The sequence below is a fragment of the Bison bison genome, unplaced genomic scaffold, assembly GCF_000754665.1.
Source record: "Bison bison bison isolate TAMUID 2011002044 unplaced genomic scaffold, Bison_UMD1.0 scf7180017864303, whole genome shotgun sequence".
NCBI lineage: Eukaryota > Metazoa > Chordata > Mammalia > Artiodactyla > Bovidae > Bison > Bison bison.
Window position 1 is genome coordinate 2,327,267 of NW_011494875.1, and position 25,414 is coordinate 2,352,680.

The 25,414-nt window shown below is 44.3% G+C and overlaps 1 protein-coding gene across 11 annotated transcripts in view; it reads right to left on the minus strand.

Annotated features, from left to right (window-relative positions):
- Positions 1-6: 6 nt before the first annotated feature.
- Positions 7-25,414, minus strand: part of PLAGL1 (pleiomorphic adenoma gene-like 1) — a 96,479-nt gene continuing 71,071 nt past the window's right edge. For 2 of the 11 annotated variants that reach the window (XM_010851476.1, XM_010851470.1), the window contains 4 exons: positions 21,283-21,353; positions 6,026-6,269; positions 5,464-5,944; positions 7-1,943 (listed from right to left, as the gene is read on the minus strand). In XM_010851476.1, the coding sequence (XP_010849778.1) occupies positions 716-1,943; positions 5,464-5,615 (1,380 nt within the window). In that variant the 5' untranslated portion in view covers positions 5,616-5,944; positions 6,026-6,269; positions 21,283-21,353 and the 3' untranslated portion in view covers positions 7-715. Of the gene's footprint in view, positions 1,944-5,463; positions 5,945-6,025; positions 6,270-21,282; positions 21,368-25,414 lie in introns of all 11 variants that reach the window. The other 9 variants (XM_010851475.1, XM_010851473.1, XM_010851472.1 and 6 more) reach the window with 9 other exon arrangements.

A 25,414-nucleotide genomic window follows, 5' to 3' on the forward strand; every position in this document is an offset into this window, starting at 1 on the left:
TTACACAGTTCTTTTTTTTTTTTTTTTCTGTCAGATATAACTGACAGTTTAGTCTTTAAGATAAATGAAGTGATAACTCACATTGTAGCATCCTGTGGAAAATATTCAAACTACATTTAAAATGCTTTAAAATGAAGACGTCTATTATTCCACAAGAAATTGTTTCTGTAAAACTACAGGTTGGCTATGGCAATAGTAACTAAACTACATCCAATCCTGAAGATAGAAAAATCCCTGAAAAGAAATACACAGCCTGGTGATAATATGCGATATAAAGATTACTTTCTTATGTTAAAAATCCTCCCATTTTGGAAAAATCCAAACCTTCCACAGTTCCCTTACTAGGCAGTGCCACATAAAGTTACTTAGCTAACATTATTATGAGCATGGCTTACGATTAAGTTGATAAACACCACTATATAGCTACATCAATATATAGCAGCCCTCTTATGGATGTCGGTTATGATAATAGTTGCAGTTCCATTGAAGAATACTTGCTTATTAAATTTGGTACAAAGCATGAACACTCAGGACAGATTGGCACAATACATGCAGTTTGAGAACTCTCTTCTCTCAAGCCAGTCATCACTGAATAAGCCATATTCCAGTCCTGCTTCCTAAATCTTTCCTTGTATTATCATAGCTGATGTTTAAAATGCTTCTCAAAATATCTTTCAGAGTAAGAAAAGTATGCTTAAAAAAAAACAAAAACCATTCATCTGAATGCATGGTGGAAATGAGGCAGGATAGCCGAACCAGTGCCAGCTGGGAAAACGTGGGGGATGGGTGGCAGGGGGAGCTGGCCCAGGCTCATAGTGCTCATGGCTAGTGAGGGGTCTTGGGGCTGCTGCCCCAGACAGCCCAGCCTATGCGGCAGAGATTCCCCAGCCCCCAGGGCAAGACCACTACTCCCAAAGGCATTCTGGGTAGCAGGAGGCAGCTGCCAGAAGCCCAACAGAGGGGAGAGGTCCAGAGAGGCAGGTAATATGTTCACAGCATCTGCAGCTAGCTCTTTGGGCAGGTTTACTTTACCTGCACCTCCCTTAGCCAGGTCAAAGCCTGCATTGAGCTTGTGAGGTGACTGAGGCTCTTGCAGAGGCAAGTCCTCAAGCAAATTGGCACTGCAAAATCCTTTAGTATCTGTTTTGAGGGGCAGGCCTGCCAGTGGGGCGTATGAGGTAGAACCAGCACTGTACTTGTGATTCTGGAGGGGTGCCGGGGGAGAGCTGGGGGTGGCCATGGGGTGGAGGGGAGCCAGGAGCTCTGACAGCACTGATATAGGCTGGGGGGCCTGCTCCAAGGCATTGAGGGTGTGTACCTCAGCTGGCAGGCTACCCGCAAGCCCATTCTGTGTAGGGGCCCCTATCGGAAAAGGAGACAGTGGGGCAGCCTTCAGTTGGAACTGGGGAGAGAGAGCGTGGAGAGTATTCAGAAGATCTCCAGCCTGCAGGCTCTCCTTCATCAGCTCCTGTGGGTGGGTCTTCTTGGTGTGACGCGTGAGGTGGTCTTTGCGCCCGAATCTCTGGGCACAGAACTGACACAGGAAGTCCTTGCAGCCTGTGTGGACCACCAGGTGGCGCCGCACATCCTTCCGGGTGTAGAAGCATCTGTCGCAGTGGTCGCACTGGTGCTTCTTCTCCTTGGTTCCAGTCGAGGGCTTCTCTTCGGCGTGGGCTTTGAGGTGGTCGAGCAGCACCTCAGTGCTCCCCAGCTCCAGGGCACAGACCCCACAGGTGAGGTCGCCACTGCTGGCCGCGTGGAGGGCCAGGTGCCTCTTGTAGCCCAGCATGGTGTGGTACTTCTTCCCACACTCCTCGCACCCAAAGGCCATTTTGTTGGGGTCGTGTGTTTGGAGGTGGTTCTTCAGGTGGTCTTTCCGGTTGAAAGTCTTCTCACAGTAAGCACACCGGTGAGATTTCTGGGGTGAATGTGTAGCCATATGCCTAGGGACAGATGGAAAAAATGCACAACAGACACAGTTTTTTTAAGAGCCAAAGAAACATATAGAAACAATATTAAAATGTTAGTAGTTTTCTCCAGGTGGTGGTATATACATTTTAGTTGTTAAAATACTTTTCTGTGTTTTCCAGATTTCTACACATAAACTTTATAATAAAAGAACAGTACTACATGATGCGATGCAGCCGCCACACCTGTAAAGAACATGCATTGAGAACGGATTTCCTCATCTATACACAGATTTCTAAACACAAGTATATACAAGTATTTTAAAATATATGATCATGAAGAAATAGTTTCAGGAAGGGTTTAAATGACTATTCTATACTCTTAAAATTTCTGAATTTCCAAAAATGATCCAGTTTGCCTTCTACACAGAACTCTACAGCGCCCCCCCCAACCCCCACCCCACTGTTACTGTTTCTAGTACAATCTCTGCTTTATCTTGATAGAAAGTTCAGGCCTTAGACATAATGCTAAAAAGACAATCCTTAACGTCAGAGACAGTGTCTATTATGTATTATGGACCCAGAATGGCAACCCCACCACGTGTTCTCTGAGCTTCACCCACATGCCTCCCAGGAGAACGTTACAGTGAGGTCTTAAGTTTCTGCTATTTAATACCTTCCAGTGAGCTCTCATGTCACATGCATGAAGCCCCTGTCTCCATTTCTTTAAGAGCCCCCTTAGACGCTTCCAACTCACTTCCTAAAGGTCACTGGTAATTTCACTGGCAAAACTCAGAAGGACTTTCTCTAGAAGCACCAAGCTGCTGCCCCTGGACACAGAGAGGGAACCAGACACCAACTGCGCACAAACAACGCTGAGCAACAGGGGCCAGCGCAATAGCTCTTTGGGGTCTGAGGTGATGCTGGTCTCTCTGAGTTCCAAGACATTCACAGGTTGCAGAAAGGGTTTCTCAAGCTGGCTAGAGGGCAAATAACAAACTCGGCATTTAAACAATTTTCTCTCTGGGCCAGTACTAGCGTTCAGGAACCTAAAGTTCTGTGATAGATCTTGCCCCTCCTTTTTCCTCTGTGGAGGATTGTTATCTGATTAGCTCTCATTTATCAGCCATGTGTAGATCAATGCCAAGTGAGCAGCTCTGGACCTTGTATTTCCTGTCCTGTGAGAAAGGTTCAGGGGGACACAAGTCACACCTGAGCAGTAACACCACTTGTCACATCACATCCCACGAGCTTCCAACCCGTTTTTTTTTTACTTTTCCCTTTGCCTGGCATCCAGTTCTTCTCCATGTAATTTACTCCTCACTTGCTCACGCAACAATCCCAGTCTAGAACATGACCACCTTAGAGCTAGAATGACTGCCACGTCTTGCTGCCCTCCCTAACTTCTCTTCTCACCTCACAGCCCAGGAAACCACCACTTCCGGTCTGTCCTGTAGTTTCCAAACCACCACCATCTTTGGGTGTCACCTGGGCCACGTCAATGAGCTTAGAATGCTTCCAGGTTAACTGCTGACCCTGGGACTTCCATCTGCCTTGCCAAATCGTCTGTTCCTGCCTTTGGCTGTCTAACTGCTTTCATCCTTCGCTATATTAGGTCCCATGTGCTCTTTTCTAGTTAAGCAAGTCAGTTACTTTCTTCTTCAACCTTTGATTATGAAATGGAACTTTTATGTGGCAACTGAGACACAGGATGGAACGCTACATTTTTTTTTTTTTAAGGCATCCTGCCCTCTTCCCTCCCTTTATTAGATCACTGCTTCAGGCCAGAGGGGCAAGACATGCTGGTGGCTATGGAAGGGAAGGCCATCCTTGCAGAAAGTACACTGCTTCCCTTTTTTGCCTCTCTTCACACCCTTAGCTGAAGAAGTTGTTTCCCTTGCTCAGAACTACCAGCTCCTAAATATTGCTTAAGACATCTCCTTCAGTGCGGTTTACCACAGTAATCCCACCTAATTCCTGTCATTCCAGTAATCTGTCGGCGCCACTGTCTGTTCCAAATATTTATCTCCTATATGTATTTTGGTCTTTACCCACAGTTATAATATCCTCACTGTGGCTTAACTGCAGCTAACCCTGCCTTTGGTGTTCGGGTAAGGATAATTACTGTGTACACGTAAGAAGCGTGCTGCAAAACAGGAAGCCTTTGCAACAAAACTGGTGGATACAGTAGGCACTCAATACTTATATTTATGGCAACTAGAGATTGGCCGATGTACAGAACACATTTGAATTTTAAGCACTCGTAGGCTTATTTGAGCAAATCAGCTTATCGATGATCTATAACAGGGCTATTCATAAGGGCCAGGAACATAACTTCTTTCTCTCTCTAACTCTCCCCAGTGCCTTCCACCAGGAGCACTCCCAAATTTGATCATAAGGTGGCCCGTGCTCATAGCATACTCAGATGGAAATTGTCTCTCACTCAATTCTCACCTTCACTTATGCACTTAATCTGCTGGTCTGAAAGTTACAGTTCATTACATGAAGACTAGAGGCCAAAGATGCATTTCCCTTAAGCAGGTATCCAGACAGGCATGCGTTCATGGGAGCTCTGTGTGTACAGCTCTGAGTGTACGGCACACACAGCACACGCACAGCATTCACTGTCGATCAGCCTACCGTGCAACATACTCATTATGAGTGTATTTTGAGTACTGTCTTTCTATGATATAAAAATCCTTTACAGGCAGAAACTACATCTCATATACCATTTCTCTCATGGAAGTACGACGATCAAGAAATAATTCAGACTAAACGTTACTATTTTTAAAAAAGGACCTATCTCCACAAAGTAGTTTTTATCCTTTGTTGAATCCTTCCCTTCCATCCTCACTCCGTATTTCATATCTGGACTGTTAACAACAGATTGTACATCAATCTACTTGCTTCTTCCCTCTTCTCCAAATTACTGCCAGAGCCATCTTTCTAACATCCTGATCAAATCATGTTGTTCAGTTCCTACACTCCTCAGAAGAAAACAAGCCTTTTAGGACAGTAGACACGGCCTGTTCTGAGCGGCTACCCTCTTGCCTCGAGGTTGGGCCTCACCCCGATCCTCTTCCAGCACGCCCCTCTATCCACATGTGCTTCCAGGCCACGGCTTAGGGCTTTCCCAGAACCTCCTCTCTGTCCACCTCCCATTCGTTCTTCTTATCACAGCTAAAGACCACCACTCTGACGAGCCTCCCCAGGTCTCACCAAGCAGTGGAGAACAACTTCCACCACTTCCACAGCTCTGTGATTAAAGCCCTTGGATTACATTTTAATGGTGTTTCCATGACTATCTCCCCAGCCATAGGTCTTCTCATCTTTCTGTTCTTAGGCCTGGCCTATTGTAGGCACACAAGACATACTTGTTGAAAAAGTGAACTGAACACCGCAGAGCACAACTGTCGTATAGAAACTATAGTAATCGCTGGAGATACAGCCTTAAAGGCTAAAGGGCATCCGCTTTCCCTGCAGTGTTCGGTCTGAGGGCTAGCAAAGCCTTTGAAAGGTATGTGGAAAAGCACATACCTTTTCTGAAGCCTCTCACCTCATTAATTTATATCTGGAAATGAAGGCTTTGCCACAGTCTGGCTGCAAGCACTTGTAAGGTCGCTCCCTGGAGTGGGAATAACTGTGGATAGTGAACTTCTCCAGGGTGAGGAACATCTTGCCACATAACTGGCAGGGGTAGGTAGCCATGGGTTTTGTCTCTCACACTTTCCTTTTCAGATGCGCTGACCAAATGCTGTGCCATTTAAGTGCAAATAGAAGGACGGGACTGTGCTGAGCACATCAGCAGAGCCCCAGCAGCCGACCGCCAGGCCCAGGGGGAGGCAGCGTTGTGGTCCCCGACCTGGATCTACCCAGACATGGGCCTCTCGGTTACCACTATCTCTGCTTTCTGCATCCTACATCCCAGTTTCCACGCGGTCTCAGGCTGAGAGGAGCAAGTCTGAGGCACAGATGATGTTCCCGAGCAGAAAGGCAGACTGCATCACTAGAGCTGGGGCACGTCCTGGGTCACCAGACTGTGGAGAGAAGAGGAACAGTTTCTGCGCATTAGCCGTCGGCAAACCACGCTTCTCGTCCACCCGTTCAGCATCGACTACCTGGACTCAACGTGTTCCTTTAAATGGCTCTAATGTGGCACACCTCTCCATCTTCCCCTGTGCTTTAACAGGTCCTTCTGCATATGGATGCACCTGTCTGTGCTTCTTCAAAGTGGCAGGAGTCAACTGCATAGTGTTCAGATGGCGGATGAAGCACACTTTCCCTTGTGATAGAGACAGCTATTTCCACAGACTTGGTATCATCTACTTCAAGCCATGATTTCAGGTCAGTATGAAGTTCAGTCTGCCAATTCAAAGGGGGAAAATAAAACACACACATACACCCCCAAGTGTGCTTGAGTGTCTTACTGGTACAGAAAAGAGAAGCATCCTTGCTTATTCAAACCATTGGCTATTTCTCGTCACTCACTGTTGGCAGAACATTAGTTGTTTATCACACCTGTTTAAACTTCCAGGGGATGAGACGAAATCATTTGTATATATCTAAGTTGATTTGTTTGTGAGGTTACCGTGCAGAAGGACTCAAGTCTACGGCGTAAACAAAGTGAGAATAAAGCTAGTTTCATTCACTGAGGTGTTGCCTTTGAAGGGGAGACGAGATTCACACAAAGACAAGAGTGATGACGGCTGGGGCACAGCTCAGCACATTCTGGTATGCAGGCACCATCTTCCAGGAAACCGTCCACTCCTCTTTTTCCCTTTAGTCTGTGGGAACACTTCCTCATTCCCCAGCCCTGCCCGGCAGGGGTGGCGGGCGGGGGGAGCTACCTGCTGGAAGGCCACTCCTAGGAGACGGGCTTGCCGCCTTAGCCTGTCTGCAATCCCAGTTCTTACCATCCTTGCAACCCAGGCAGATCACCCAAGTCCAGGCTTTTCTTTTTCTGCCAACAGACCCATCACTTGGGAGCCTTAAGAGTCCAAAACAGCAACATGAACACAGCATCAACAACAACACAGGAAAAGCCTGGCGACCTAGAACCCCATGCTATTCTAGCGAAAGAGAATTCTCACGCAACGGATGTTAACCTTTCAAGTGCCGATACTTAAAAAAAAAGCATACTGTCTGCTAACATTAAACACACTGGAGTAATGTCTGCACACAGGCCAGCCTTTTCTCAACTTTGTCAAGTGAGCAGGGCATGTGTGTGAACCTGACCAATCTCGGCAGGCCTTCGAGGCGTCTAGTCCCTGCAGTCATTCATTTATTGCCAACTCTTTTAGAGCTGCTCTTTACTGTTCAGTTAATTTTTACTTACCTCTGGAGTTATTTTCAGATCAGAAAGCTGGAGTCTAGCTAGATGAAGTTTTACTACAGTAAAAGTTTACTATAGTAAAAAGTTCAAGCATCTTTATATCAGCACGTAGACAAACACACATTCCTTTTCTAAGGGGCAAAAACTGCAGGCACCTTTTCGTATTCCTCATCAACTAGCTCAGATGTTTTTCATGTCTGGTCAGAGTTCACAAGGAGCCGACACCGGGCAGATATCCCTCGCTGTCCTGCCCCACCTGCCTGGAACCTTCAGAGCTGACGTGTGCACTTTGACCTGAAGCTTCAAGCACTGATCCAAAGCTGGGGACACCGGCGTTCTCAGCCAGCACCTTGGCACCAAGCCTCCTTTCTGATGGCAGCACACAGAGACTCCTCTGGGACCAAGTATGATCTGAACTGAACCCCTGTCCCGGCCCCGTCCAAGCCCCTCTCCTCCAACTCCCCGTTCCCTCACCGTGCACTAGTTCACCCCATGGCCCAGCCTCCAGGCATCCCAAGCACCCTGGCCACAGACAAAGTAATTCCTTCCAGGAATTCTATCCTGTGTGGCCGAGTTTCTGCTGCCAGGATTCATGGTGTGTCCTACTTCTCCATCCAGCCTGAGTCTGGCCATAACACTGGCCCAGCCATAAAAGGCACAGAATTTATCATCATCATTAAATATACTCATTCATTTGAGATTGCTGTGTTTTCCAGGTCTATTTTAAGAGATTAAAATGTATACACAATATGAAGCTTGAAATTCATTTTTTTTTCTTGTTCTCTTTATAGCTGAACTCAAAATAGCATTAGTCACTTAAGAGAAGGAGCTGGTCTGGTGGTGAGATTTTATATTTTCTCATCTACACTAACCCTCTGCATATATACTCTAAAGTGATTCTCCCCAACTCCTGCATTTATGAGAAATGACCAGTGTCCAATAGAACTTTCTGTGATGGAACTGAATGGCTACTGAACACTCAAATGTGATGCTGAGAAACTGACGTTGTCATTTAAGTACCCACACAAAGCTAGTGGCTGCTGTGCTGGAAAACAGGAGCCACAAGGGGTGAAGGTGAAGCTGACACTTTCCTCAGACACAACTAGGCTCTGATTCGCCTTCATGCATTCCCCTGAAGCACAGAAAGTATATATCCAACTCCAGTCATTTATGAATATAGTAGACAGACTCCCTGGTTCAAATTCCAGCTCATCCATTTGTTAGCGCCTAAGTTTCAGCTTCCTCATTTGTAATATTTACATGATGCATGTAAATGAGCCAGTGGGGACAACCAACTGAAGCAAGATGAATCTTGAAAGCACTCTGTAATCTAAAAACACACCATACAAATATATGGTAGTATTTATAAACACTGGGATTAAAAGTAGAAACCATCAGCTGCAAACTGGCACACAGTTTGAACCACTCAGCTATGGATGTAATGGAAAAGAGACACACGTCCTCTCCCCACATATACTTTATCATCCGTTACTCATAGTTGGAGGAGCCAGAAGCCGTGCTCAAGACACACAGGACGTATGAAGCTGCAAGTAGAAAGTTGCCTGAGGTCTTTGTTTCTCAACAGATACCAATGTCTGCTCACCAACACACCAAGAATAAAAAGGAAAAATCAGATTTTTTCAATTAAAGAAAAAGTACCTGCCCATTAGCATTAAATAAAGCTTCCCAAATCCACCTTCTAGTTACTTCCCTAGATTCAAAAGTCCAACAAGTTGTAGACGTCACTACATTTCCCTCGGACCTTCAAAGATGGTTGGGTGTACAATCAAGGCATTTTAGACATGACTATACTGTATTTAAATGTGAGACATTTCCTCCAACTCTTCCCCTGTTAAACTTGCAGAGAACAACATAACATTAAGTCACATAAACATTTTTACACTTATTTAACTTATTGCATTAATGTCTTTGCCCAAGACTTTTCTTAGCTTTTTGAGTTTTAGGTCTCTGTGTTAAATACACCCAGTCCAACCCTACGTGCAAAATTGGTCCTCAAACGTTGAACTCAATTACTTTATTACAGTAAGCATTCCTTAGTTTCTTCAGGAAGGCTTTTTATTAAATGATGTATTCAAATTCACTAGTAGTTATAACATTTCATTCACCATAACTGTGTAATTCATTAATATGGATCTTCAAATATAAATACTTGCACTGTTTTCATGATATAATCACAAACTTCTATAAACATAGCCTTTCTCAGCAGATTATAAATTCACTGTGGCTGAGGATCAAAGCTCAGCTATTTTTAAAAAATAAGCTGTGTGGATAATACAACATCTCCCATCACCATGTACTTGATCAGTACTGGCTGGCTGCTGCCGATTCCAATCTTTCCTTGAAACCTGATGAGCTCTGGCCACACCCTTGAAACAGACTTGTGATGAACTTTCTATTATTTGGCCAACTGCCAACAATCCTAAACAGAGAACTAACAAAGGGATGGTCCCAATGATCATCAGTCTGCCCTGTGACCTGACATACAGATTGAATTTGAGTCTTAAATATGGTAATATTTCAGCACCTGTCACCCTGGAAAGAGAGTAAGTCTTCCCCCAAAACAACTCAGGACATAATTTTCAATCCCCTTGATTCTAAAAATACTGAGTGAGTGATACAGATCTGCCCGTATGCCAAAGAAGGCTTGTGCCATCTGCTTCATTCTGTTCGTGCTGATTATTTTGGGGATGAGAGAGGATCAGATTGGAATAAGAACATATATATATGGCAACAGCCAGGAAGGACTGTGTTCCCTGAGGGCTGGTGGTATACGGCGGTGGAGGGAGAGGTCAGAGCACAAGTGGAGTTCCAGGACGTCCCCAGTGCTGCGTAACACAATCAGCTAATGGGGGACAAATGTTTTACAACATTCTTAAAATAAACTATGACTTCTGGCTTCTATTTCCATTGTCCCCAGTGACACAATGCAAGGCCCATTTCTGGGAGGAAATTGAATTTCCATTTTTAGTCTTCCAACATGGGTACTCTTAAGTTTTTTTTTTTTTTTTTTTTTTGACTCCATTCATCACTACTCCTTGTGGATAAGAAGGTTCTATTCTAAACATTTCTTTTCCACTCATACTCCTGAAACCTAGGATGGCTTTTATATAAATGTGTTAAGGTCAGTTGTAAAAGTTCTGTTTCTTCTTATACTCACACAATATGAAACAGCCAATCGTGGAGCAGGGCAGGTGGAAATTCCCTGTTTATTTGGCTCCAGGAGGCTTCTAGAGAGGTGCTGCCCTCCATATTTGAAGGACTCTAGTAGCAAGTCTCTACCATGAAAAAGCCATCCAGAAACATCAGCAGGAGGAAGAAGAGTCTCAGAACCTCCAGGTGGCTGCTGCTGCTAATTTTCTATTATGCACGAGCACTGTGACATGTGATAGGTCTTGTACCTGAGCAAGTAGATGCCAGAAGAGTTGGGGCTCATTACATGTCTAATCAGTAAAGGGGAGCTCCCAGGGCTGGACTCATAACTTGGCTGAGGATTATAGATGCGAGGCCTGTTGAGTCCCCTACCAGATGGCTGTGGCTGGGTTTTCAGCCTTCACTTAGAACAGAGGTTTTTAAGTGGGGTCCATGGCAGAGTTTCCAGGGCCCATGACTGAATTCTCCAAAATTCTGTGGAAAATTTGGAGGCATATGTATTGCAGTTCTTGCAAGGAGAGGGACCACAGCTATCTTCAGATTTTCTAAGGGATTCTAGATTTAAACAGATTAAAGGACACTGACTTAGATGACAAGAGAGAAAAATCCCTCTTTGTGCCATCAGTTCAGTTTGACTCTTCACAAAGTCACTGACAATTCCTAAGCCACAGGCCATATATTTTATGCCTCAATCACTGCATTTTATCAGGTGAAGGTTAAAAAAAAGGAGGTGAGGGAAGAGCACTACAATAATGTTCTTTGGAAATTCAAGCAATAAACAATTTGTACAAATTTCATTTCAAATAGGGGTACAGATGATAATATAATAGGTCCTATCATGTAAGACAGGCCTACCTTTTGACTAGAGGACAGAATGCCTTCCAAATCACAGGGATTCATTTGTCAGCATCTTTAAAAATCTTTTACTAAAGTGTGTATGCGTGAGCACATCCTCAATAAAGTACTAACAGACCATCATTAAAATCCACAACACCTGAGTTGACATACCACTTGGAAGAAGCTTCCTGGGTAGGTCGCATTCTAGGTTGGACCCTCAAAGCCTGTCACCCCACCACGTCTGCAGACGTCTGCCCCACAGTGGCCGAAAGGCACCTGAGGCTGCAGATGGACCCACTGGCTATTTGCTTAACATGCTCAACATCACTCATGCTTCTGTCTTTTCCACACCATGCCCCTTCCTGGACTGTCCTGCCACCCAGGATCTACCTGGCCAACTCCTGCTCCCCTCGTCATTCCCGGGCAGAGGAATGAGCATCTCTTCCACATGGTGAGATGGTGAAATGGGGAGACCACTGAGGAAGCGATTACCAAAGTCCAGGTGAGCCCACAGGGAATTCGGGCTAAGGGGGCCATGGTGGAGGTGCTGAGCATGGAAAACCCAGGCTCAGAAGGGAGGACTGGTTTGGTGAGAAACTACTTCCACAGAGGGTTCCTCTGTGTTCCCTCCAGAACTATTCAATGCCGGGTACACATATCCACTTTAAACGTGTGAGACAATCTGCTCTTGGTGGCGGGAGGCACTGGCTCTCGCCCCCTTCCACCCCTGCCCGTGCTGCTGTGGGGAGTGCCACGCACAACGAGGCCCCACCTCCCCGGCCTGCCAAGCCATCAGCTTTGCTGCCTACTGACTCTTTTAAACTGTCACCTGGAGAGACTTCATTTTGTTAACCTGTGACTAAGCTCTTATTTTCCTAGAAATGAGGCCTAAAATAAGCCAGAAGGCTGAAGTGAATTGTTTATCTCATATTTAGAGAGAAAATTATACTGCAGCTTCAGAACATCAAATCTACACACTAAGAAAAATATGAAAAAGGACAGGGTGCTAACCTTCTAGTCACAAGTAATGGTAATAATGTCAAGTTAAAGATGGTAAACCGAATTAAAGTATGCAGCCTCAGTCTCTCCTGAAACTCTATTAAAACAGTATTAATGAAAGTGTCTAATGGTGCATGATGTCTATCGTCTTTGTGAATTGTACTTTTTATCATTAAAAATATCCATCTTTGTTTCATTTAAAATAACTTAAAAAATAGTATAAATGAGATTTTTTTCCCGCAAAAAACACAGCCTAAGATAACAGGAAAGGAGAAAAGAGCAACAACATTTTGGAAAGTAGGTAAACAAGCAGGAACTGATTTAGCTGTCCCAAGAAAGCTGAATTCTAAGGCAGTGATGAAAAGCTATGAAGCAACCATCAAAGGCTCAAATTTAGGCACTAGGAACTTCTGGAAGTGGGGATGCATGTGGGCATAGAAACAGAAAGAGTGGTTTCAAGTCTGGCAGTGCATTCAGCGCTCTGACCCCCTCCCGACAGAGGGTATGAGAAGTGGGTACTGTGCTGAAACAGGGTGAATTAAGTGGATGTCTGCATACTTCCCCTATTTGGCGATCAGAACAATGGCAGCCAGGCCTATTATACTCTCCAAGACAGGAGACTGAAAGAGTCTTCTCTGGGAAAGCTGACTGGCCCAAGAGAAAAGAGCTCACGACAAGGACAAATGGCAGTCCTGAAGGGTTTACCCGTATTACCCGACAACGAAGCCCTTGTTGACAAAGCCTATCTACGTACACAAAGCTCCCATCAGCTTTTTTATGGCTCCACTCACAAGTCAGGCAGCTGAGGATCACCAGAAATCAGAAGCAAGCCCCTACTAGGAAAAAGCGACACAGAACAAACAGAAGAAAGCAGCTAGGTTAAAGAAGAAGAAGAAAAGGACTGTATGGAGAAAAAAGAAAACTTTAGAAACAACTAGCATTAATATTCTAGAGAGAATCAAGAGATCCCTAAATGAAGAACAGGATTTAAAAAAAGAAAACAACAAACAATAACAAGAAGGGCAGTGACAAGTGCAAGACCCCAGGGGCGGGGGTAGGCATTTGAATCAGACTTGCTGGGGGAACACCTGAGAATCTGCCCTTCGAATAAACCCCCGAGGACTCTAAGGCACCTTAGAGGTGTGCCACTGTGGCCTCTTCTGACGGTACCTGCTATTTCTACATCTTTGTTAGTTCTAGTGCTCACCTAGTGATTAGCACCATGAAACAACCTTTTACAATACAGCTAATATAACCCAGAGACTGACTAAGAGTAAAATTATCCATAGCTTGAATGGTTAAAATATATATCATTAGACTAAGAAGCAGGAAAGAAGAGATAATTTTTAAGTTAATGAAACAGTTAGCATCTTTGCTATGTGAATAAGGTGCCTATCTATCACCATTTCTTGTTAAAGATTTGTATTAGAAGTTGTGGTTCATACGATAAAGCAATAAAAAGACAACACTGGGATAGAATAAACATTTCGATATTTACAGATGACTATCTATACAGAAAACCCCAAAGAATCCACACAGAGAATGTGAGAATTAGGAATTCTGACAAGGTATTTGGTTACAAAAGTCAAAATACAAAATCAATTGCATTTCTAAATGCCAGCAAACAGAATATAATTTAAAATTAATTAGCCACAAAGCAAAGATATCTAAAGTAAGTCTAACCAAAGATAAAATAGTTATGGAGAAACTATAAAATTCTACTGAAAGACATAAAAGAAAACCTAAATAAATTGAGAAACATACCATGTTCATGAATAGAGAAATACAGATAGTATTATTGTAATATTCAGTTATCTATTTATCTTCATATTAATATACTGATTCAGTGAAGTTCTAATAAAAATTCAACAAGGTTCTTTGTTGGAACTTGACAAGATTGTTCTAAACTTTTATACTGAGGAGGAAAAATCAACAGTATCAAGACTTTCCCCATTCAACTGGATCATACTCATCATCCTATAAACTGATCACAGAGGAAATGGTGAAAGATAACAGATAAAAACATTTTTAAAAAAGCTACAGTAATTAAGGCAGTATGATATAGGCCTAGGATTAGACAAGTGGACCAATGGAAGTAGAATGAATAGCCTAGAAACAGATCCCCTTTTGTATAGAAACTTAATATACAACAGGGCTGGCACTGCAATCACTGGGGAAGCACGGACTACTTAATAATTGGTTATCCATAAGGAAACTGGATTCCTACATACATCTATATAAAATTAATCCCAGAAAGATTACAGACTTCATATTTAAAACAAAACTTAAACCTTCAGGCAAGAAAAAATAAAAAGGTATTTCACAGAGAAACTCAAATAGTCAATAAAACAAATGAAAATATGTACAATTTTATCCAGGTTTCATCTCTTGTTCCATCACTAAAATAATTTCCCTTATATATTTTATTCTTTGGGTCTTCCCTCTTCTTGACTGGCAAAACTTCAATCCTGAGTAATTTAATCTGGGACCAGCTCTACCCTACCCCAGCACACCTTATGCCTCTGTTTCCTGCCTTTCTTTCTTTTCTTGTGTCATGCACTTATCACATCTGACATTTTTTGTTTTATTTCTTAACCCACACACCCCAATTAGACTGGCAAAAACCAGAAAGTCAGGCAAAACCAAGTAATGCCCAGTGGAAGGGAAAGAGACAACACCCAGGACTGGAGTGAGGCTTTTTGCATTCGAAGATGCTCTTTTCCTTAGGAATTAAGATATGATGCAATTAAACTGCTCTATAAAGACTCACACATGAAAAAAAGTGAAAACAATCATTGAAACTCAGAATGGATAATAATTTATCCAGATTTCATCTATTGGTCCACCATTAGAATAATTTCCCTTATACATTTACCCTATGACTATTGATGGAATAACTTCTCTTACTTGGGGGATGAGGAGAGGTTTCACGGAGAAGCCAAAATTTAAGCTGAGCCAGCAACTTTACCTGGTATTCAAGGGGGGAGTGGTCTATTTCAGGCCAAGGGAATGAATCAACACAAGGTACGTGAAAGTAACTACTTCAGCGTGACTAGAAATGAATGTAAACATGCAGGCACCAGGGACAAACAGGCTGGACAGACAGAGACCAAATCATGAAGTGTTAGTGATGTACTTGCTCTGTTGCACTGGGAGAAGGAGGGCTTTTCTGCTGTAATATTTTAGCAGACTGACTAACCTATGCAGTCAAGGGTAGCCACTAACTCCAGGTTTATGTGGAGGTAAGAGTGAGAGGGGTAGAGAGAGAAGTGTAGAAACAAGTAGAAGAATACCAATGAGACACTGTCGCAACAGGAATAGGAGGCGTGATGGGAAAGGCATAAATGGCACAAGAATCTACACCTCCGAGAGCTACAAAAACCAACCGGAGCCAAACTGAAAGGGGCAGGGAATGCCAGGACTCATGGGACAACAGGAACCTATTCTAGTCGGCCCCCTTATCCACAGGAGATACGTTCAAGACCCTCAGTAGATGCCTGAGCCCACTACCAAACCTTATGTTTTTTCATATACATACCTATGACAAAACTTGATTTAGAAATTAGGCACAACTAGGAATTAACAACAATGGTAAAATGGAACCATTATAACAAAACACTGTACTCAAAGTTGCATGAATGGGGTTCCCCTCTCTTTCAAAATATTTTCCCCAAAATATCTTATTGTACAAATAAAATGTCTTTTTCTAAGCACTTATGAACCACAGCCATAATGTTTGTGGTTTGAGGTGCAACAGCAAAACTAGCATGAGTTTTTTTCCTTCCTCCCAATTTCAGATAGAAGATTCCATCTTAACAACCTAAACATATGATTTTTCTCTTTATGAAGTTATAAGTTTCATCTTTCCACTTAAAGGAAGCACTTCATGGCTTCTTGTTGGCTCATCCAAATTGCCAGCATCATCACTTCTGCGCTTATTAAGTCAAACGAGGGCTACCTGAACACAGGTAACTCTGTGATACGCACAGGCAGTCTGATAACTGAGCTGGCAACTAATGACCACTAGGCAGGGTATGCTGGGAGAAAGAAAGATTCACGTTCTGGGTAGGATGAACACACTGGTACGACCACTTCACCATGCTACTCAGAATGGTGTGCAATTTAAAACTGATGAATTACTTATTTCAGAATCTTCCATTTTCAGACCAAGGTTGACTATGGGTAACTGAAATCATGGAAAAGGAAATCTCAGACAAGGAGTGACCACTGTAGTCAAATAAGATTTTAGAAAAGTTTAAAGGAAAGAGGGGGAGAGTGATGGTGGAGAGGGAAAGAAAGATCAAGACCCAGAAGAAAAACCTAGCAAAACCAGGAATTTGGAGTTTGGTTTTAGCTGTGTTGAGTTTAACGGTACCTAATGGGTATGCGGGGCTTCCCTGGTGGCTCGGTGGTAAAGAACCCACCTTCCAATGCAGGAGACCCAGGTTAGATCCCTGGGTCGGGAAGATCTCCTGCAGAAGGAAATGGCAACCCACTCCAGTATTCCTGCCTGGGAAATCCCATGGACAGAGGAGCCTGGCAAGCTACAGTCCATGAGGTCACAAAGAGTCGGATACAGCTGAATGATTAAACAGCAGCAATGGGTACTCAGGCCAGCAAGGAGATCTCCAGCACGGAGGAGGTGCTGAGGTTATCTTCCAACTAAGGAACAGCGAGCGGTACCTGTGGCTGCAGGGAAGTGGATACTATTCTGAGTCTGGCTTCTACTATAAACTACCCTGGGCTCTGCGTGGGTGTCCACAGTCTCACATGCTCAACCTTGATCATCCGTGTTAGTCTTCCCCGGAGCGGTTTGGCATGTACAGTGGGGTGTCCTGGGGGTAGGGTGGGGTTTGTTTTCTCTGCAACAGGCTGCAGCTAGACTGATCCCCTCTTAAGAGATCTACTCTGCACTGTGGAGCCTGAGGGAAGCAGGCTTGTGGGGGCATGTAATTCTCGGAGGCTTCAAGAACAGAAGCCTTTTTGCCTTTAAATTCATTCCCTCAGTTCCTCTTAGGTAAGACAGTGCAGTGACAAGTCCATGGTGATAAAAAGAAGCAAAATGAGAAGTCAGCCTGCATTTTAAAAAACTTGATGAGATGTTCCAAATAATTTCTAGCTGGTGATAGTACAAACCAAGACCCTAACAGCTCAAAAATCCTGTCTGGTTGCCCACTTTCTCCTACTAGGAGAGGTAGGCCTTTTTCTTTTCTTTTCTAACAGATGAGAGCCTTTTGTTGTCATGATGTGTTTAGCAGATGGAAGATAACATGTAACTGATTTAGTCAAGACTAGCCACTCTACACAAAGGTGGGGAGAGGCACAGGCAGACACAGAGAGAGAACGCCCATAGCTCTGCCTTGACTGGGAGGGGAGGAAGCACTGGAAAAAGCACAAGCCCAGGAGTGTGAGCCTCAGTGAGCTGCAGAAGACTGAGAAAAACCAAACCAGCAAGGGCAAAAGGGGACTGTTGACCGGGAGCCAGGCTCCCAGAGGTGTCACCTGAAAGCAGCCTATAAGGACCCCACTGCCTCCCGCGCCTGTACGGAGTGGAAGCAGGGGGCTTACACAGCTCAGGGCCCCCCAGACCGGGCCAAAGCACCTCGACGAGATGGTCACTCAGCTTAACATCTATGAGGCAAGGGGAGGGAAAGGAAATATCTTTACGGAGTCTGAAATCCTCCCCATGCCTCCCCGACCCACCTCTTACACGGTGTTTTTAAATATGAACATTTAGGAAGAAACAGACAAAGGTCGCCAAGCAAGCAAAATAGGTATGTGCATCCGGAGAGGGAAGCGCAAGGCCCAGGCCTGGTTCTCAAGCTGAGATGGGACGGAATGTTTCAGGAAGACTGTTAATGAACTCTAGGTAGCACGTTGGGGGAGGTGGGGGAGGGGTGGAGCGCAGACTTGAAATCCAGACAAGAGCCTCTGGTATTAGGATAAGATTTTCTAGTCATTAAAGTCAGTGGCAGGGATACTCCTTTGTGACAGCTGGAAACATATCCCCCTCCTCCCTCCCAACAAAGCTGCGACTATCCCCCTTGACGCCCTTTGGGGTGTGTTTCTATAGCTGACAGTGGCAATCTTTCCCAACTTACCTACCTAATTATCGGCCGGGTCTATGGTCCTAACACAGGGACTATTCTAGGGAAGAGAAAAGCCCAATTCCTTCCCAGGAAGTGTGTGAGAGCAAAGGCTCACGCTGCGAAAAGAAACAAGAAAAGCTCACGAGTCACAGGGGTGATGGGAAGCCAGATTCCTGAGTTCAAATCTCTGGACGGAACCTTGAAAGTTACACAGTGTTATCAGGAAAGGATGCTCAAGACTTGAGTGGATGGTTTTGTCCTAAAACAACAGTCTCTAAATTAAAAAAATTAAAAAGGACTGAAAGTACAGAAAACAATGTGTCAGCAAAGGGCTGCTGGGGTCAAATTAGAGAGGACTCTTGTTTCTCTCTGAATATCTGTACTTTCTAAGTTTTCATAATTTTGACTACCTACGCTGGGTTTAGAGCAAACCAGGTGGAGAAACGGGAGGTCTATTTCAGGCCGAGGGAAGACCATGTGAAAGCAGAGAGGCCTGAAGCAGGACAGGGCAGTGTGGATCCCGCGGTCTAGTTTGGCTGGAAGGTGGGTGTGGGCGTAAGAAGAGGAGCAGGAGACTGGCCTATAAAGGAGGCAATGCCGCTGTGAACACACTGGGGGCGGGGGGATGGAGCTGGTGTGCCAGGCAGAGGAACCTGGGGGCCAGAGAAAGGGAAGATGTTGCACGGAAACGGACAGACTGCTGTGCACAAAAAAGTGAAAAGTGATGACAGACTCCCCCTTAGGGATAATGTATAGCACACGTAACAGTACTGTTTGCAAAACCTAAATGGTTCCTTTTTCTTCTCCACAAGAAGTCCTGAGACCTAATCTGATTAACTGAATAGACACAAACGTAACTGGAAGTTTTAAAAGACAATTTACAGCTTTTCCCCCCCAAACATTTTCAATGGATGAACATCCAGAACTCACCTGACCATAAATTGTGGACACAGTCAAGGGATAAAAAAGTAAAACAGCTGCAACCACACCAACGCTCACTCCCCTCCCTCCAGGAGCAGAGGGCTGCCCACCTCTGCGGCCACCTGCCTTATTTATGGGACAGAGTTACTACCCAGTGCTTGTGTGAGAACTTTCTCTTTGCCTTCCACAGCATGTCCCATAAATTCAGAGGATGCCAAGGCAATTTCACCCAGAAACACTTGGTTAGAAATATAAAAATATGTATCCCTATTCCTTTAAGATGACCCTGGTTTCTCATTTTGTCTTTGTAAGGGGATAGATATTTCCTCCCATTTCCAATTTAAAAGGAAACGAGGTTGGAGACACAAGGCGGTAACTTTTGCAAGTTACTGCACTGCCTTTTCTGAAAGGGGGAAAGGAATGTTGAGGAAATGGGGGAGAAAGCTTAAAAAGGGTGGAACACTAACAAACAGGGCCTCCTCTCCTTTTCACCTTAAGTCTTTTCTCTCCCCCATTCACAGCTTTAGGTCCTTTGTTTGTTTAACAAACCATTACAATCATAGCTGGTTCAATGGGGAGGAATGTGAACCTCTCTAAGTAGCTGTCCTGGCAATCCACATGTGTGGTCCATCCCCAGCCCAACCCGGGCGGGGCTTCAGTGCGCTGGTCTGTGCTCCTGTTGCCCCGGGGGCCAGGCACCTTCCTTACAATAAGGCCCAATTTCCCGCCACATGCTTGCTGCTCCTTCCCAGTAGCCTAGAGCGATGCCTCACTGCCCTCCCTGCCTGCCGAGCGAACTGCCCCATCCAGGCTGCCTGGGCTTTGTCCCACTCAGCTGCAGAGACACACAGGGCCTAGGCTGTTCTCCACCTCTGTCTTCGGCCCATGGACTCACCACCTAATACTTGGCAGTCATATTCCAGGATCTAGCTGGTTATCATACAGTCTATTGCACCATGACCAGAAGATATAATGGCAAGACCTCACCTCCCCGCCCCCGCCCCACCAACTAATTAGAACTGCCTTTCTCAGTTCCCAGTAGATATGTTAGCCACGTTGGGACGGATTTCAATTTCTCGGCCAATAAATCAAAAATTATTTAGTAAGACAATTCTATTTCAAACAGAACCAAAATAACCTTTAGTAAAACAATATTACATTTCAGTTGAATTCAAAGTCCTCTTATGCTCCTTTGTCTACTAATGTCCATCTAACAGCCCTGTGAGATAGGCTAGAAAGACATCTTTATCCCCACTTAATAGGTGAGGAAACTGAGGTCCAGAGACTAAAGTTCTTTGTGCATAGGTACTAAGAAAAAGATATGACAGGGAATGTACTAGACCAAGCGAAGTACCCAATGCACAGGGTTAACTTCCCTTCACGGCATGGCTGCTGACAACATGGTGACAAGAGGCCTAACCCGGGTGTTTTGAACTAAGCGGAACATTCCCCACTTCCACCTTGCCGTTGCCCCCGGCTAAGCTGTCTACACAGCCTCTGACTCTGGCAGTAGCTTTTACAGCAGTATTTCCCAACAAAGCCTAGGAAGCTGGAGCTGGAGTCCCTAGGGCAACTTGTACGTGACTAGCATCTTTCTTAGGCTTATCAGTCAACATCTTCCACAGATGGGAGGCAACCTTTACACCTCTTCTTATGTACACAAGTCGGGAGTAGAGATAGGGCAGCTTTAAAGCTTTTGAACTGATGGGTTGACAGCAGAAAATTCCAGAGATTTGCAGGTATTATCAGGGCTGTGGGTGGGGGACAACAGAGGATATGAGAAGTTGCTAATTGCAGGATCTGATTCCCTGAAACACAGAGGATCCTAATGCTTTGTAAAAAGAAAAGGTTAAAACAATGCCATTCTAAGGTACTTCACAGTTTGAGGGGGAAAGGTATTTAGCTTTTTTGAAGTGCCTTGAACCTCCTGCACATCCTTGACTTATTTGACTATGTGCTTCCAAGCAGTTACTAATACACAGTCTCAGATAGAAATAGTTTTTAAAAGCAATCATGGCTTGCGTACCTACTCGGTGACAGGAAACGTCAGCTCCAAGGCAGTCAGGGAGTCCTCTCAGAAGGTTTGAGGCCTCAAACCTGTAAGAAGAGATCTTGCACACCTTCAGTGAGTGAAGCGAGAAAAACACCCCCCACAGCCGCTGCCATGAGGCAACTTGAGCTTGCTTACTTCAAAAGCACACATGAGTGCGCACACACAACTGTGAATGTACAGAGGACATTTTCCACTGCTTTTTAGGTATTTTAATAGATGATAGATCAATTTCAAATTTTAAAATCCTAGGGTATAATACTTCAATAGACCCACCACCCTTAATTTTAAAATGTCGCAGATACACCACATGGTAAAAGTCTTAAACATTGAGATTATTTGTTATATTTAAAAGGGGTGCTAAAGTTCATAATATTGTAACATAAAAGATTTTCAATATCTCATATAATCTTGCCCAAGAAGATTTTTAAGTATTTATGTTATAATCTTGTCCTACTTGTAAGTGGATTAGAAAAACCCTGATGTTTCTCCCTGCTTTTTGCAAGTAGAGAAAACACATGAAATTGCTTACATAAAATATTCAAAAGAGCACTCAGAGGAAATGGCATTTTTTTTAAACCAACAGTATTAGAATACCATAAAACAGGTATGCAAATCCATGCAATAACAGAGCCTAAAGCAAATTATGAATTGAAAAGAGTCAGCAACAACCAATAGGTACTCATTTTCAACAAAAGCTTCGTATAAAAAGCTTCCTATCTTCATACAGATTTATCAAATGTGCAGGGTGAAAAGGCTGAAGTCTGCAATTTGCATACATGATTCAGTGGTTACCAAACCCGACTACGTTAGAATTACCGGGGCAATCTTTTAGAAATACACACTCCCAGGCCACAGCACAAACTAAACACAGGCTCACAGCACCTCTGGGGCCCCGGGAACTTAGGCTTCCGTGAAGTCTCCAGAAAAAGTCTACAGCCAGCTTCACACCACGGTCCCTGGTGAGCACTGGGAAACAGGTATCTCTGTTCCCCAATTAATTATAAAAGTCGGCTTCTTCCAGCCAAGACTATTCCAGCCAGTTGATACTCTTAGGGGCAAAGCTTTTTGGGATTTTCTTTACCAGTACAAAGGTAAACCTATTACGTAACAGCCAATTATATCTCACCTACGGGATTTATTCACTGGGTTGCCTGTTTTCTTAATTTGATCAAAAAGGCAATGTCCATTTATTATGAGCAACCTCCTTATAAGTTACAAATGGAAAAATGAGGGCCATTTTCAGACAACAAAAGTCTAAAAATAAGCCACCACAATTTAGGGAAAAAGCTAGAGGCGAGTAGGTTCTCTGAATCATCCAGAGTATTTGTTTCAAATGTATTCCTTGCTTTGCATGTATAAACATGTCACAAATCATCTTCATGGTCCATCTCTCATCTCAAAATGCTCAGCATTTATTGTGGTGGTTTAATTGGGTGGTCTCCAAAGGCCTATATTAATTATTTTAAAAGCTTGAAAACAACATGAAAGCAAGAGAGCAGAATTCTTCTGGATGATTCCTCCTTTGCTCCTACCCATCTCACCCACGGACAATGCCAATTTATGAATTCAGAGAGGCAGGGGCTCTCTCCGGCTTCACTAGAAAGGGCGCCCATGACACGAAGTACGCAAACCAGGCAGCGGAGTAGCTTAGCTGCATTGTCAAAATATTCAAATTATCACTAAAAGAAAGCGATTCCTTTCTGAATTCAACAATGCCCCCCGGCCTCCGAGGGCTCACACAGGAGCTTATTCTTAAGCTGTTCAATGTAAGTAGCACCAGTGAAAGCGGAGAACTCTGGCAGGGAGGAGATCAAGTCCCTCGGCCTTTCCCCCCTGCCATCTCAGACCGGGTCTAATGCTTAAATAGTTAACAATGCAACAGAGAACCCGAAAGCATGCGTTGCCCCGGGGAAAAACCATGTGCAGTCTACAACAATTTAATAAAGCGCAGCGGAGACAGGAAAAATATCACGTAGACATTTGACAGTACACCACTTGCAGGCTGGTTCTCACGTCTGAATTTTAGATGTCAAAAATCAGAGAAAAAGCTTCTAATAGGTGGGTTCTATTTAAAATAAAAGAATACAGTTTTTTTAATGAACCGGTAACATAAAATATTTCTAAGTATACTCATTTCTGAGCTCCAGAGAAGCAGGAAAAATCACATTTTTCTAGAAAATGGGATGGATGCACAGTAAACAGATCATGTATGGTGAATTGTCTTAAATAAAGGGGAGATATTCAGGGGGAAGTGATTTGTTTATTCAGCAATGACAAAAACTAAAGTTTCCTGAATCTAGAGCGTTCGGATTTCTAGAATGCATTTTTGGCTGTCACAGTCTGTTTTTCTAGGCATTAGCTGCTGAGGGCTGCGTTTGAGAAACACGGCTTCTTCTCTGTTAATGAACTGGTTTAGCTGCCTGCTGAGCATTCACTGAAACCCGAATTGAACAAAGGGATTTCCCTCCAGTTTCAGCTCATTCACTTCAAGCTACTCCCGATTTCACTTAAGTAAATTCTTCAAACTGACTTTTTTTTTTCAAATGATTTGAGTGGGAAAGAGCCGGGCAAGCCCTGACACCAGGAGGCCTGTCCGGGCTTTCAGCGAGAGTCCTCTGGCTGGAGGATGTGCAAGCCTTGTTTTCGAAAAGCCTCTCAGATAAGTTCTTCCCTGCACTGCACCTCCCCGACCCCACCCCCCACACCAAGGACTATAATTCCTGATGGAAAGGAGCCCACCCGATTTGGTAGATTCTAGACAAGTAAATCTTACTTCAGTGAGCTGATCACTGCAACTGAGATTATATCTCTGGAGTGGAGGCTGTAAACTGGATATTTGTATTCATCTCACAACAACTGAGTCATTCTGAAGATGACCCCGAGGCCCATGCTATGAAAGGGTAACTGGGGTGTGAACAGATCTGTGAGCCTGGGACCTGGCCCCCTACCTTCTGCCACAATCCCTGAGGGGTCAGTCACAGCCCAGGGTTTCAGCTACTTCTTGGGGTCTTCAGTCCTGAACCATCTACTATCTATCTTCTTCAACTATCAATCTATCTACTACTGTCTTCAGCCATCAATTTCTTTCACATTTCAGACGAATCCACATAACTTCCTCCTGCATCTCTCAGCTTAGATACTGTCAGTGGCCCCGGAGGCCCCCTGTTCTGAAGCGGGGCTCCACACAGCTCACCCTCCAGCATCACCCATTTTAGCTACTGGCACTGCTACGTAATAAGAGCTAACATTTCGTGGATGCTCAGCAGGTCATGGCCGTTTTTTTCATGTCTTTAGTTAATGCTCCAAACAGCCAAATGAGTAGGGAGCATTAACCCCACCTTACTTATGGGGAAACTGAGGCTGAGGAGCTACGTCAGTCGGCCTATGGTGGCTCGGTCAGTGAGCAGCTGAGCTGAGCTTTGCATCCCAAGCATGGGCTTTGAGAGTCCATGTTAGTAACAGGCCACTCTCTTCACCATGTTGCTTTCTGGCTGCTCCCAAGTCAGAAACCCTGGAGGCATACTAGATTTTTCTCACTGACTAAGCTGCACAGTCTTCGGGCTTATTGTCTCTCAGCTGTGTTTCCTTCTCTTCATTTCCATAGTTACCAGTGTTTGGGTGGTGTTTTGCCTTCGTGACAGAGTCCAAATCAGTGCAGCAGGACAACTCTGGAATTTTACTTTGTTTGTCCTCCCAACAGTTTTCCTGTCTAGCTCATTTAAAACAGGTGCAGGCTTTGTAATTCCTTGTGTTTTAGCCCAGATGACGGCAGAAGCAGTCTATCCTTCTTAATGTCTAAACCCAGTGAGGAGGTTCTGCCCAACTTCAGAGTTGGGAGGAAGTTAAGAGGGTGAGATACTCTCCCCCTAAATGAAGGGGTGGGGGGCCTTGCACAGCTCTGTCCCTAAGGCAGGACAGAAGCTTCCAGAGGACAGTGGCGCCCGTGCTGAGGGAGCCCAGGCCTGGGGCAAGAGCGTAGGGCTTCAAAAGACCACTCAGTTACTCTCATCATACCCCAGCTACTCTCATCATATACCAAAGGCCAGCCCTCACCCACCAGGGGTCATGGAAACCTTCAGGCTCTAGGACACATGCCATGGGAGAA